General features: G+C 37.8%; 1 protein-coding gene across 1 annotated transcript in view; it reads left to right on the forward strand.

Moving 5' to 3' along the window:
* The window catches only part of NRK (Nik related kinase), a 140,801-nt gene that overhangs the window by 90,956 nt on the left and 34,476 nt on the right, over window positions 1–15,369 (forward strand). Inside the window, exons 12-14 of the mRNA XM_068533558.1 lie at window positions 3,736–3,799; window positions 4,213–5,380; window positions 7,494–7,601. Of these exons, the coding sequence (XP_068389659.1) occupies window positions 3,736–3,799; window positions 4,213–5,380; window positions 7,494–7,601 (1,340 nt within the window). The remainder of the gene's footprint in view (window positions 1–3,735; window positions 3,800–4,212; window positions 5,381–7,493; window positions 7,602–15,369) is intronic.

Below are 15,369 nucleotides of genomic sequence, written 5' to 3' on the forward strand. Positions count from 1 at the left end.
TCAGTGCTTGTGGTTGGTCTGTTTATATTTTCTGTTCCTTCCTGGTTCAGTCTCAGAAGGTTGTGTTTTTCTAAGAATTTGTCCATTTCTTCCAGGTTGTCCATTTTATTGGCATATAGTTGCTTGTAGTAATCTCTCATGATCGTTTGTATTTCTGCAGTGTCAGTTGTTACTTCTCCGTTTTCATTTCTAATTCTGTTAATTTGAGTCTTCTCCCTTTTTTTCTTGATAAGTCAAGCTAGTGGTTTATCAATTTTGTTTATCTTCTCAAATAACCAGCTTTTAGTTTTATTGATCTTTGCTCTCGTTTTCTTCATGTCTTTTTCATTTACTTCTGATCTGATCTTTATGGTTTCTTTCCTTCTGCTAACTTTGGGTTGTTTTTTATTGTTGTTGTTCTTTCTATAATTGCTTTTGGTGTAAGGTTAGGTTGTTTCTTTGAGATTTTTCTCTTTTCTTGAGGTAGGTTTTTATTGCTATAAACTTCCCTGTTAGAACTGCTTTTGCTGCATCCCATAGCTTTTGGGTCACTGTGTTTTCATTGTCATCTGTTTCTAGGTATTTTTTGATTTCCTCTTTGATATCTTCAGTGATCTCTTGGTTATTTAGTAGCATATTGTTTAGCCTCCATGTGTTTGTATTTTTTACGGTTTCTTTCCTGTGATAGGTATCTAGTTTCATAACGTTGTGGTGGGAGAAGATACTTGATACAATTTCAAGTTTCTTAAATGTACCAAGGTTTCATTTGTGACCCAGGATATGATCTATCCTGGAGGATGTTCCATGAGCACTTGAGAAGAAAGTGTATTCTGTTGTTTTTGGATGGAATGTCCTATAAAATCAATTAAGTCCACCTTGTCTAATGTATCATTTAAAGCTTGTGTTTCCTTATTTAGTTTCATTTTGGATGATCTGTCCATTGGTGAAAGTGGGGTGTTAATGTCCCCTACTATGATTGTGTTACTGTCGATTTCACCTTTTATGGCTGTTAGCATTTGCCTTATGCATTGAGGTGCTCCTATGTTGGGTGCATAAATATTTACAATTGTTATATCTTCTTCTTGGATTGATCCCTTGATCATTATGTAGTGTCCTTCTTTGTCTCTTGTAACAGTCTTTATTTTAAAGCCTATTTCATCTGATATGAGAATTGATACTCCAGCTTCCTTTTGATTTCCATTTGCATGGAATATCTTTTTCCATCCCCTCATTTTCAGTCTATATGTGTCCCTAGGTCTAAAGTGGGTCTCTTGTACACAGCATATGCACAGGTCTTGTTTTTGTATCCATTCAGCCAGTCTGTGTCTTTTGGTTGGATCATTTAACCCATTTACATTTAAAGTAATTATCGATATATATGTTTCTATTAACATTTTCTTAATTGTTTTGGGTTTGTTTTTGTAGGTCTTTTCCTTCTCTTGTGTTTCCTGCCTAGAGAAGTTCCTTTAGCATTTGTTGTAAAGCTGGTTTGGTGGTTCTGAATTCTCTTAACTTTTGCTTGTCTGTAAAGGTTTTAATTTCCCGTTGAATCTGAATGAGATCCTTGCTGGGTAGAGTAATCTTGGTTGTCGGTTTTTCCCTTTCATCACTTTAAATATGTCCTGCCACTCCCTTTGGGCTTGTAGAGTTTCTGCTGAAAGATCAGATGTTAACCATATAGGGGTTCCCTTGTGTGTTATTTGTTGCTTTTCACTTGCTGCTATTAATATTTTTTCTTTGTATTTAATTTTTGATATTTTGATTAATATGTGTCTTGATGTGTTTTGCCTTGGATTTATCCTGTATGGGACTCTCTGTGCTGGTGGACTTGATTGACTATTTCCTTTCCCATATTAGGGAGGTTTTCAAGTATAATCTCTTCAAATATTTTCTCAGTGCCTTTTTCTCTCTCTTCTTCTTTTGGGACCCCTATAATTCGAATGTTGGTGCGTTTAATGTTGTCCCAGAAGTCTCTGAGACTGTCTTCAATTCTCTTCATTCTTTTTTCTTTATCCTGCTCTGCAGTAGTTATTTCCACTATTTTATCTTCCAGGTCACTTATCCGTTCTTCTGCCTCAGTCTTTCTGCTATTGATTCCTTCTAGAGAATTTTAAATTTCATTTATTGTGTTGTTCATCATTGTTTGTTTGCTCTTTAGTTCTTCTAGGTCCTTCTTAAATGTTTCTTGTATATTCTATTTCCAAGATTTTGGATCATCTTTACTATCATATTCTGAATTGCTTTTCAGGTTGGCTGCCTATTTCCTCTTCGTTTGTTTGGTATGGTGGGTTTTTATCTTGCTCCTTCGTCTGCTGTGTATTTCTCTGTCTTCTCATTTCACTTAACTTACTGTGTTTGGGGTCTCCTTTTCACAGGCTAGAGGTTCATAGTTCCCGTTGTTTTTGGTGTCTGCCCCCAGTGGGTGAGGTTGGTTCAGTGGGTTGTGTATGCTTCCTGGTGGAGGGGACTGGTGCCTGTGTTCTGGTGGATGAGGCTAGATCTTGTCTTTCAGGTGGGCAGGGCTACGTCTGGTGGTGTGTTTGGGGATGTCTGTGAACTTATTATGATTTTAGGCAGCCTCTCTGCTAATGGGTGGGGTTGTGTTCCTGTCTTGCTAGTTGTTTGGCATGGGGCGTCCAGCACTGGGGCTTGCTGGCTGTTGGGTGGAGCTGGGTCTTAGCATTGAGATGGTGATCTCTGGGAGAGCTTTTGCTGATTGATATTACGTGGGGCCAGGAGGTCTCTGGTGGACCAGTGTCCTGAACTGAGTCCTCCCACCTCAGAGCCTCAGGCCTGACACCAGGCTGGAGCACCAAGACCCTGTCAGACACACGGAATTATCAAGATAGTGGTCCTTGGCAAGTGAAACCACAAGATAGGAGGCTCGTGCTATGCCTGATCCTGCTGAGCAATTTTCAGACTTCAGCTCATTTAGGCAACAGGGCGACTCTTGGGTGACGTGAGGCAGGACAGGTCCATGGGGCGTGTGGTGCTCAGCCGGTGCACGGCCTGAGGGGCCCAGTCGAAGCCCTCAGGGAAGGCCAACAGTGACCAGGACTCCCGCCTCCTGCAGCTGCGGCCTCTTTGGGTTCTCCCTCCTGGTGTCGAGTATCTCTCACTCCTGCTTTGGCAGCTGTGCCTTAACCCTGAGCTTTTTCATGAGGCTAGCGCTCCCTGAGGCGATGCATGAAAAGTGGAGGCCGCATTCCTAAACTCTTTAATATAGGAAATTCAAAAGAAAACTCTTTTATTTTTAAGCTTCTATATTTCAGTACTGCACAGCTGACAGGAAAGATGCCAAACATTTTCAGTGTGTCAAGTGTAAAACCCAGAATTTAGATTTTTACCTTCTCATTGAAAGGACCAAAGATAGGTGTGGGCCCAAGCCATAAAGTCCTTAAATCCAGAGTACACACCTGTAAGCCATGCTCACCAACCATCTAGTTTCTCTTGGCCCTTTCTCTTTTTACCTTTCTCAATTTTTCCTCTTTAGAATTGCAGCAATCAGATTGCTAAATATTTTTTCCTATGCTGAGAGAAATTAGTCTCTATGGAATAGCTGCACCGTGCTGCAGAAGTAGGCCTAGGAACAAGGATATTGTCTGCATCACCAACTAGGCATTATGTGAAGGGTTACAGTCCTCTTGTCCTTATAAATTCACTCAGCTTCCTGAGTAGTAAAGGGTGCACATTGACTAAGGTGGATTATCTTAATCTCTGTTGTTTGTTATGCATTTTTTTCTCTTTCATAAAAAGGAATACCTCTGATCTTTGAAAGAGAAGAAGCTATTAAGGATCAGTATACCATGAGAAGATTCAGGTGCGTTAGACAAATTACATATATAATTTGATGTTAGCAATTCATGTAAGACAGTTGATTCCATACTGTTGTATGTGACTCAGAAAACTTAATCCTTTCTGATAAAATAAAAACAGATCTGTATTTGCAAGAGATATTTGAGTGGAAATGTTGAGGAAAAGTTTTTATTACTACACAAAGAGTCCTTAATTTCTGGTAATAGAATGATCAAGTATATTATAAGACCATTAGTACTGAATATATTAGTAATGCAAAGACTTTCAGACATTACAGGAATGATTCAAGAAAGATTTACCGAAAATACCTTTATTGCAGAAAATGTTCATCTTTTAAAATAAAAGCATTTCCCCTGAATGACTTCACTCTACTGACAACTCTAATTGTGCAGCAGTCATTTGTATGTTTATTTCTAGGGGACCTTCTTGTACTCACGAGCTTCTGAGATTGCCTACCAGCAGTAGGTGCAGACCACTTAGAGTCCTGCATGGAGAACCCTCTCAGCCAAGGTGGTTACCTGATCGAGAAGAGCCACAGGTTCAGGCCCTTCAGCATCTCCAGGGAGCAGCCAGGGTGTTCATGCCACTACAGGCTCATGACAGTGCACCTAGGCCTCTACTGGGGCAAGCCCAGGCACCTCAGCGACTACAGGGGGCAGCTCGGGTGTTCATGCCACTACAGGCTCAGGTTAAGGCTAAGGCATCTAGGCCACTACAGATGCAGATGAAGGCACCTCCACGACTACGGAGGACAGCCTGGATGCTTATGCCACTACAGACTCAGGTTAAGGCCCCTAGGCCTCTACAGGTAGAGGCCCAGGTACCCAAAGAGCAGCAGGATCAGGCCCAGCCCCAGGCCTCAGGAGAGCCGCAGGATCTGGACCAGGTACCAGAGGAATTTCAAGGGCAAGATCAGGTACCTGAACAACAGCAAAGGCAGGGCCAGGTCCCTGAACAACAGCAGAGACAGAACCAGGTACCTGAACAGCAGCTGGAGCAGAACAGGGCACCCGAGCAGCCAGAGGTACAGGAACAGGCTGCTGAGCCTACACAGGCAGAGACAGAGGCAGAGGAACCTGAGTCATTACGAGTACATGCCCAGGTATTCCTGCCCCTACTGTCACAGAACCACCACGTGCTGTTGCCACTACATTTGGATACTCAGGTGCTCATTCCAGTAGAGGGGCAAAATGAAAGGTCACCTCAAGCACAGGCCTGGGCACTAGAGCCCACGCAGGCAGTTGGCTCTGTTCAAGCACTGATAGAGGGACTATCAAGAGACTTACTTCGAGCACCAAACTCACATAACTCAAAGCCGCTTGGTCTACTGCAAACCCTGATGGAAAACCTGTCATCAGACGTGTTTTACTCTCAACCAGAACAAGCACGGAAGAAAAAATCAAAAGTTTCTAGTCTAAGGCAGGCATTGGCAAAAAGACTATCACCAAAGAGGTTCCGGGCAAAGTTGTCATGCAGACCTGAAGAGTATGAGCTATCAGATTTAGAAGCCCATAGGCAAAGGCGCCAACGCAGATGGGAGGATATCTTTAATCAGCATGAGGAAGAATTGAGACAAGTTGCAAATGTAAGAGTTTCTGATATTTTTCCTAAGTCAAATATGCAGAGAAAATATGCTAGTTCATACTCAACTGTTCCCTCTGTAAAAAACAAATGAAATAAATATTCCTTGTGTCCCAGAGAAGATTAACTAAATAATTTGTGCTTCAAATAAATTATCCTGAAACTTCCAGATAATTGTGACTAAATTTGAGAAGGAAAAATTTGCTTGAATGACCCAGATAATTGCTTAATATCTCTGTAGAGATATAGCTTTAATTATTAGTTAAATTTCTACCTATTATTCCCTTAACCAATAAAGGGACATCATATGCACATTTAAAGTTACTATACTGGATCTTTAAAAATTACTTTCATAGGTCAAAATTTCAAATATAATTCATTAAAAATAAACACAAAAACAAATTTGGTTTTGTTCCTCCAACCTCTAAGTTTATTTTGCTCTTCCTTCCCATAGAATGCTGAATGTATTATTTAAGAGAATTGCACTAGCTTTTGTACATCAGGATGTTAAAGGTCAAACTGAGAAGGAAAAGCATTTTCTAAAACATTTTGTACATGGTTACCATAAGTATGACTTGTCTCACTTATGTTTCACTCATTTTACATAATTGATGAAGTACCTGCATAGAACATGACACAAGTTACAAATTCATCTCTGCACTCTTCTGAAATGTGGGGTGCAATATGTTAATCTCTTTATCTTATTTTGGTTTAGTCAACAAAACTTCATTCTTTCAAAATTCTCTAATATAAATGGATATAATTGGGCTGGAGTTGATGGATACAATCTGGCAAATCTAATCTGATCCTGAAGGGTTTGTGGGCTTCGTAAGCAAATTATAGAGGTCAAAAAGACCAGGAGAGCAGTTGTTTCCTAATACTTCATAGCATCAATTTACATAAAAGGAATCATTGTGAGGATCCTAAATTAAACCCTGGTATCAATATCCATTTACCTAATAATAATTAATGTAGTTATTACAAATGAACCTTGTCTGAACGTCTGAATAAGGGAGACTTTTGGTTTTTGTCCATTGAGTTAATTGAGCAAATACTATTTCCCTGACATGTTTAACATGAGAAAAGGTAAAAGCAACAAGAAAAGAAAGGCCCAAAAGGGGAAATGAATGTCTAGTCCCCCAAAAAACAGGAAGATAAGAAGCAAAAGAAACCAAATAGAGAAAGGGTGGCATGAGTCTAGAATGCTGATATTTGCCTGACATTAAGGCATCTAAAATGCTAATGACTATTCCAAAATGAGCCTTAGTAACAATTGGATCTAATGGGCTTTGCATTTTTTAAAAAGACTTTTATGCATTTCTGCAAGACTCATAGTATTAGTAGCATGACCCATACTTATTGGCATTCAGTGTTTTAAATATTTATGTGAGAAGCCATTCTAAAATGGAAGAAAGAGTTACTAAATAATAGTTACTAATCCCATGACCCTAGGATCTTGTATAGACATTCCTGCCTTTATGTGTAACTCTTAAAGAAAACATAAAGAAAAAGAAAATTATTGATGTTCTAGTCAAAGTCATAGGTCTTTTGAAATACCTGAAAATTTATTAGAGTTTAAAGACATATGTGAGTGCTTCAACTCACTAGAAGGAAAGAAAACACATTCCCATTATTCTCTTTGAGTTGGAGAAATATCAGTTGGCTTAAATGGGAAAACAGAAACTTTCCTAAACTGCTAGGAGTCAATCAAGAAGAAATATTTGCACTGCTGTGTTGCAGATCTTCCACTGCACAGGAGGGCCAAACTTTGTAGTTATAACCGCTTATTAAATGTGACAGTTTGGGGCTATGAGTTAAGCTTTAGACCAGAGACTTTTAACCTGGGTCTAATAGGTGAGTTGCAGGTGGCCAGTGATCCCCCTGAAAATACTTGCAGAGACATGTGTCTGTCTGTATGCAGTTTTCTACAGAGAATCTGTAGCATTACTCAGATTCTGAAAGGGATCCAGGACCAAAAACTATTAGAAACTACAGGCTTAAATCAATTTGAATATTTGAAAATTATTTTTTTAATTGAACATTAAGATGATGGGAATTGCTCGTATTATTTACAGTTTAACAACAAGTAAAATACTTATTTTCCTTTTTGTTTCAAGGAAAAGGAAGATGAATCATCAGATAATGATGAAGTATTTCATTCGATTCAGGCTGAAGTCCAAATAGAACCATTGCAGCCATACATTCCAAATCCTAAAGAAAATGAGGTAAGTTTCTCTATATGAGTTGCTGTGACACTAATAAGTGCCTGGAACAGTGGTTCTTAAACATTTTGGTCTCAGGATGTCTTTATACTCTTAAACATTGAAGACCCCAAAAAGCTTTTGCTTAGTTGGATTGTGTCATTCAATGTATGATGTATTAGAAATTAAACCCCCAAAATTTAAAATATTTATTACTTCATTTAAAAAGTAAGAAAACTATTAGATGTTAATATAAGAAACAAATTTTAATGAAAATAGCCATTTTCCATCTTGCTTAATGGAAAACAGCTGGATTCTCATATCTGCTTCTGCATTCAATCTGTTGCCATATGTTGTTTAGGTTGAAGTATATGAGTAAAAGCTGACATCTCACATACAGGTGGTTGGAAAAAGAGAATTTCCATAGATTTTTCAGATAATTGTCGATATTCTTTGAAATATACCACAACTAGAGAAGTGGAGTCCAAAACCATATCAGTGAAATTTTGAATATTCAGTAATATTAAAATCCACAAGTCTGTTGTGTGCTGTGAATAGATGTTTTGCTCATACACAATTTTGTATCTTCGTGCATTGGTCAGTCGGAAAATATTGGTTCACTGTGTATGTAGATCTTTCCAAATATTTACACGTTTTATTTTACAACACCAAAAAATGACATTTGTTAATATCATCAATTTCATCATAAAAATTATTGAGTGTTGATAAGCTGTCAAATGCACAGTGATAGATGAGTTTAAAATTCTAACATTCAATTGAAAGCTCAATTTTATCATTGCTAACAACTAACATCAGTTGCTTTTTCCTTGAATTGATAGGCTTACTTTGTTGATTTTAAATAAAATGCCTGCCAGATACCCAAGTTGAATAACTACAGTTTGTCTCATCAGTCATTCTTTTAAGTAAAAATATTGCCCATGAAAAATTCAGTAGTTCAGCTTGTAACACAATCACACATACTTTTTCCCTTGATCATTTCTGTTCTGAGATGTAGTTTATGACAGGGTCTGGGTCACTTAATCTGTCACTTATTTTCTTAGATTTATGGGAATAATCAAGTCAGTCCTGGTGTCCAGGTTGACTTTTGTTTTCACGAGTTTATTAATAGATATTTAGCACATGGTATTGGTGAGGACCGAGTAGCAGTTTCAATTCCTGTGTGGATAAGGTAGTGTTATTATAGACAGCATTCCTTACAGCTAGCTATCTAAAAAAATTTTGGTCACTAAGGACAGATAGGTGGATGGGTGAAGAACTCAGAAATTCTTGCCTTACTCATAGTGAGTCATGAGTCTCATTCCTGTTCTTAATTAGGACAAGGGCCCAAGATCACTATATTTCCTCTTTCAAGATGCTTCACAGTAGTCCATTATGATGTATGTCATGGACGATCATCCTTCTTATTTTTATTTTTTTAAATTTTATTTTATTTATTTATTTTTTATACAGCATGTTCTTACTAGTTATCTATTTTATACATATTAGTGTATATATGTCAATCCCAATTTCCGAATTCGTCCCACCACCACCCCACCCCCCTTGCTTTTTCCGCTTGGTGTCCATATGTTTGTTCTCTACATCTCTGTCTCTATTTCTACCTTGCAATCCGGTGCATCTGTACCATTTTAATAGATTACACATAAATGCATTAATATACGATATTTGTTTTTCTCTTTCTGACTTACTTCACTCTGTATGACAGTCTCTAGGTCCATCCATGTCTGTACAAATGACCCAGTTTCGTTCCTTTTTATGACTGAGTAATATTCCATTGTATATATGTACCACTTCTTCTTTAACCATTTGTCTGTCGATGGGCATTTAGGTTGCTTCCATGACCTGGCTATTGTAAATAGTGCTGCAATGAACATTGGGGTGCATGTGACTTATTTTTTATGTATTCTTATGTGTTTAATTCCATATCTGTACATATACACACACAGAATGGCATGATAGATTTTTTAAAACATCCTTTACATGCAGCTGTACATATTTTTTTTAACATCTTTATTGGAGTATAATTGCTTCACGATGGTGTGTTAGTTTCTGCTGTATAACAAAGTGAATCAGCTATACATAAACATATATCCACATATCCCCTCCCTCTTGCATCTCCCTCCCACCCTCCCTATCCCACCCCTCTAGGTGGACACAAAACACCAAGCTGATCTCCATGTGCTATGCGGCTGCTTCCCACTAGCTATCTATTTTACATTTGGTAGTGTATATATGTCCATGCCACTCACTCACATCTTCCCAGCTTACCATTCCCTCTCCCCGTGTCCTCAAGTCCATTCTCTACATCTGCCTCTTTTTCCTGTCCTGCCCCTAGGTTCTTCAGAACCATTTTTTTTTTAAGATTCCATATATATGTGTTAGCATACGGTATTTATTTTTCTCTTTCTGACTTACTTCACTCTGTATGACAGTCTCTAGGTCCATCCACCTCACTACATATAACTCAATTTCATTTCTTTTAATAGCTGTGCAATAATCCATTGTATACATATGCCACATCTTCTTTATCCATTCATCTGTCGATGGAAACTTAGGTTGCTTCCATGTCCTGGCTATTGTAAATAGAGCTGCAATGAACATTGTGGTCCATGACTCTTTTTGAATTATGGTTTTCTCAGGGTATATGCCCAGTAGTGGGATGGCTGGGTCGTATGCTAGTTCTATTTTTAGTTTTTTAAGGAACATCCATACTGTTCTCCATAGTGGCTGTATCAATTTACATTCCCACCAACAATGCAAGAGGGTTCCCTTTTTTCCACACCCTCTCCAGCATTTATTGTTTGTAGATTTTTTGATGATGGCTATTCTGACCGGTGTGAGGTGATACTTCATTGTAGTTTTGATTTGCATTTCTCTAATGATTAGTGATGTTGAGCATCCTTTCATGTGTTTGTTGGCAATCTGTATATCTTCTTTGGAGAAATGTCTATTTAGGTCTTCTGCCCATTTTTGGATTGGGTTTTTTCTTTTTTTGATATTGAACTGCATGAGCTGTCTGTATATTTTGGAGATTAATCCTTTGTCAGTTGCTTCATTTGCAAATATATTCTCCCATTCTGAGGGGCGTCTTTTCGTCTTGTTTATGGTTTCCTTTGTTGTGCAAAAGCTTTTAAGTTTCATTAGGTCCCATTTGTTTATTTTAGTTTTTATTTCCATTTCTCTAGGCGGGGGGTGAAAAAAGGATCTTGCTGTGATTTATGTCATGCAGTGTTCTGCCTATGTTTTCCTCTAAGAGTTTTACAGTGTCTGGCCTTACATTTAGATCTTTAATCCATTTTCAGTTTATTTTTGTGTATAGTGTTAGGGAGTGTTCCAATTTCATTCTTTTACATGTAGCTGTCCAGTTTTCCCAGCACCACTTACTGAAGAGGCTGTCTTTTCCCCATTGTATATTCTTTCCTCCTTTATCAAAGATAAGGTGATATGTGCATGGGTTTATCTCTGGGCTTTCTATCCTGTTCCATTGATCTATATTTCTGTTTTTGTGCCAGTATCATACTGTCTTGATGACTGTAGCTTTGTAGTATATTCTGAAGTCAGGGAGCCTAATTCCTCCAGCTCCGTTTTTCTTTCTCAAGATTGCCTTGGCTATTCGGGGTCTTTTGTGTTTCCATACAAATTGTCAACTTTTTCATTCTAGTTCTGTGAAAAATGCTATTGGTAGTTTGATAGGGATTGCATTGAATCTGTAGATTGCTTTGGGTAGTATAGTCATTTTCACAATGTTGAATCTTCCCAATCAAGAACATGGTATATCTCTCCATCTGTTTGTATCATCTTTAATTTCTTTCATCAGTGTCTTATAGTTTTCTGCATATAGGTCTTTTGTCTCCTTAAGTAGCTTTATTCCTAGGTATTTTATTCTTTCTGTTGCAAAGGTAAATGGGAGTGTTTCCTTAATTTCTCTTTCAGATTTTTCATCATTAGTGTATAGGAATGCAAGAGATTTCTGTGCATTAATTTTATATCCTGCTACTTCACCAAATTCACTGATTAGCTCCAGTAGTTTTCTGGTAGCATCTTTGGGATTCTCTATGTATAGTATCATGTCATCTGCAAACAGTAATAACTTTACTTCTTCTTTTCCAATTTGAATTCCTTTTATTTCTTTTTCTTCTCTGATTTCTGTGGCTAACACTTCCAAAACTATGTTGAATAATAGTGGTGAGAGTGGGCAACCTTGTCTTGTTCCTGATCTTAGTGGAAATGGTTTCAGTTTTTCACCTTTGAGAATGATGTTGGCTGTGGGTTTGTCATATATGGCCTTTATTATGTTGAGGTAGGTTCCCTCTATGCCTACTTTCTGGAGAGTTTTTATCATAAATGGGTGTTGAATTTTTTTGAAAGCTTTTTCTGCATCTACTGACATGATCATATGATTTTTCTGCTTCAATTTGTTAATATGGTTTATCACATTGATTGATTTGCGTATATTGAAGAATCCTTGCATTCCTGGGATAAACCTCGCTTGATCATGGTGTATGAATCTTTTAATGTGCTGTTGGATTCTGTTTGCTAGTATTTTGTTAGCGATTTTTGCATCTATGTTCATCAGTGATATTGGTCTATATTTATCTTTTTTGTGACATCTTTGTGTGGTTTTGGTATCAGGGTGGTGGTGGCCTCGTAGAATGAGTTTGGGAGTGTTCCTCCCTCTGCTATATTTTGGAAGAGTTTGAGAAGGATAGGTGTTAGCTCTTCTCTAAATGTTTGATAGAATTCGCCTGTGAAGCCATCTGGTCCTTGGCTTTTGTTTGTTGGAAGATTTTTAATCACAGTTTCAATTTCAGTGCTTGTGGTTGGTCTGTTTATATTTTCTATTTCTTCCTGGTTCAGGCTCAGGAGGTTGTGCTTTTCTAAGAATTTGTCCATTTCTTCCAGGTTGTCCATTTTATTGGCATACAGTTGCTTATAGTAATCTCTCATGATCCTTTGTATTTCTGCAGTGCCAGTTGTTACTTCTCCTTCTTCTTTGCTAATTCTATTGATTTGAGCCTTCTCCCCTTTTTCTTTATGAGTATGGCTAGTGATTTATCAATTTTGTTTATCTTCTCAAAGAACCAGCTTTTCCTTTTACTGATCTCAGCTACTGTTTCCTTCATTTCTTTTTCATTTATTTCTGATCTGATCTTTATGATTTCTTTCTTTCTGCTAACTTTGGGGTTTTTTTTGTTCTTCTTTCTCTAATTGCATTAGGTGTAAGGTTAGGTTGTTTATTTGAGATGTTTCTTCTTTCTTGAGGTAGGATTGTATTGCTATCAACTTCCCTCTTAGAACTACTTTTGCTGCATCCCATAGGTTTGAGGTCGTCCTGTTTTCATTGTCATTTGTTTCTAGGTATTTTTTGATTTCCTCTTTGATATCTTCAGTGATCTCTTGGTTATTTAGTAGTGTATTGTTTAGCCTCCATGTGTTTGTTGTATGTTTCACAGGTTTTTTCCTGTAATGGATATCTAGTCTCATAGCATTGTCGATGGAAAAGATACTTGATAAGATTTCAATTTTCTTAAATTTACCAAGGCTTCATTTGTGACCCAAGATATGATCTATCCTGGAGAATGTTCCATGAGCACTTGAGAAGAAAGTGTATTCTGTTGCTTTTGGATGGAATATCCTATAAATATCAATTAAGTCCATCTTGTTTAATGTATCATTTAAAGCTTGTGTTTCCTTTTATATTTTTATTTTGGATGATCTGTCCATTGGTGAAAGTGGGGTGTTAAAGTCCCCTACTATGATTGTGTTACTGTCGATTTCCCCTTTTATGGCTGTTAGCATTTGCCTTATGTATTGTGGTGCTCCTATCTTGGATGCATAAATATTTACAATTGTTATATCTTCTTCTTGGATTGATCCCTTGATCATTATGTAGTGTCCTTCCTTGTCTCTTGTAACAGTCTTTATTTTAAAGTCTATTTCGTCTGATATGAGAATTGCTACTCCAGCTTTCTTTTGATTTCCATTTGCATGGAATATCTTTTTCCATCCCCTCACTTTCAGTCTGCATGTTTCCCTAGGTCTGAAGTGGGTCTCTTGTAGACAGCATATATACAGGTCTTGTGTTTGTATCCGTTCAGCCAGTCTATGTCTTTTGTTGGAGCATTTAATCCATTTACCTTTAAGGTAGTTATCGATATTTTCTTAATTGTTTTGGGTTTGTTATTGTAGGTGTTTTCCTTTCTCTTGTGTTTCCCACTTAGAGAAGTTCCTTTAGCCTTTGTTGTAAAGCTGGTTTGGTGGTGCTGAATTCTCTTAACTTTTGCCTTTCTGTAAAGGTTTTAATTTCCTGTTGATTCTGAATGAGATCCTTGCTGGGTAGAGTAATCTTGGTTGTCGGTTTTTCCCTTTCATCACTTTAAATATGTCCTGCCACTCCCTTTGGGCTTGTAGAGTTTCTGCTGAAAGATCAGATGTTAACCATATGGGGATTCCCTTGTATGTTATTTGTTGCTTTTCCCTTGCTGCTTTTAATATTTTTTCTTTGTATTTAATTTTTGATTCTTTGATTAATATGTGTCTTGATGTGTTTCGCCTTGGATTTATCCTGTATGGCACTCTCTGTGCTTGTGGACTTGACTGACTATTTCCTTTCCCATATTAGGGAAGTTTTCAAGTATAATCTCTTCAAATATTTTCTCAGTGCCTTTTTCTCTCTCTTCTTCTTTTGGGACCCCTATAATTCGAATGTTGGTGCGTTTAATGTTGTCCCAGAGGTCTCTGAGACTGTCCTCAATTCTCTTCATTCTTTTTTCTTTATCCTGCTCTGCAGTAGTTATTTCCACTATTTTATCTTCCAGGTCACTTATCTGTTCTTCTGCCTCAGTCTTTCTGCTATTGATTCCTTCTAGAGAATTTTAAATTTCATTTATTGTGTTGTTCATCATTGTTTGTTTGCTCTTTAGTTCTTCTAGGTCCTTCTTAAATGTTTCTTGTATATTCTATTTCCAAGATTTTGGACCATCTTTACTATCATATTCTGAATTCTTTTTCAGATTGACTGCCTATTTCCTCTTCCTTTGTTTGGTATGGTGGGTTTTTATCTTGCTCCTTCGTCTGCTGTGTATTTCTCTGTCTTCTCATTTCACTTAACTTACTGTGTTTGGGGTCTCCTTTTCACAGGCTAGAGGTTCATAGTTCCCGTTGTTTTTGGTGTCTGCCCCCAGTGGGTGAGGTTGGTTCAGTGGGTTGTGTAGGCTTCCTGGTGGAGGGGACTGGTGCCTGTGTTCTTGTGGATGAGGCTAGATCTTGTCTTTCTGGTGGGCAGTACCGCATCCGGTGGTGTGTTTTGAGGTCTCTGTGAACTTATTGTGATTTTTGGCAGCCTCTCTGCTAATGGGTGGGGTTGTGTTCCTGTCTTGCTAGTTGTTTGGCATAGGGTGTCCAGCACTGTAGCTTGCTGGTCGTTGAGTGGAGCTGGGTCTTCACGTTGAGCTGGAGATCTCTGAGAGAGCTCTCACCATTTGATATTACATGGCTCTGGGAGGTCTCTGTGGTCTAATGTCCTGAATTCAGCTCTCCCACCTCAGAGGCTTAGGCCTGACACCCGGCCGGAGCACCTAGACCCTGTCAGCCACATGGCTCAGAAGAAAAGGAAGGAAGAAAAAGAAAGAAAGAAAAATAAAATAAAGTTATTAAAATAAAAAATAAAATATATGTTATTAAAAATAAAAAAGCAGTAAAAAAAGGAAAGAAAGAAGAGAGCAACCAAACCAAAAAACAAACCCACCAATGACAACAAGTGCTAAAAACTATA

Source organism: Eschrichtius robustus, chromosome X (assembly GCF_028021215.1).
Source record: "Eschrichtius robustus isolate mEscRob2 chromosome X, mEscRob2.pri, whole genome shotgun sequence".
Classification (NCBI taxonomy): domain Eukaryota; kingdom Metazoa; phylum Chordata; class Mammalia; order Artiodactyla; family Eschrichtiidae; genus Eschrichtius; species Eschrichtius robustus.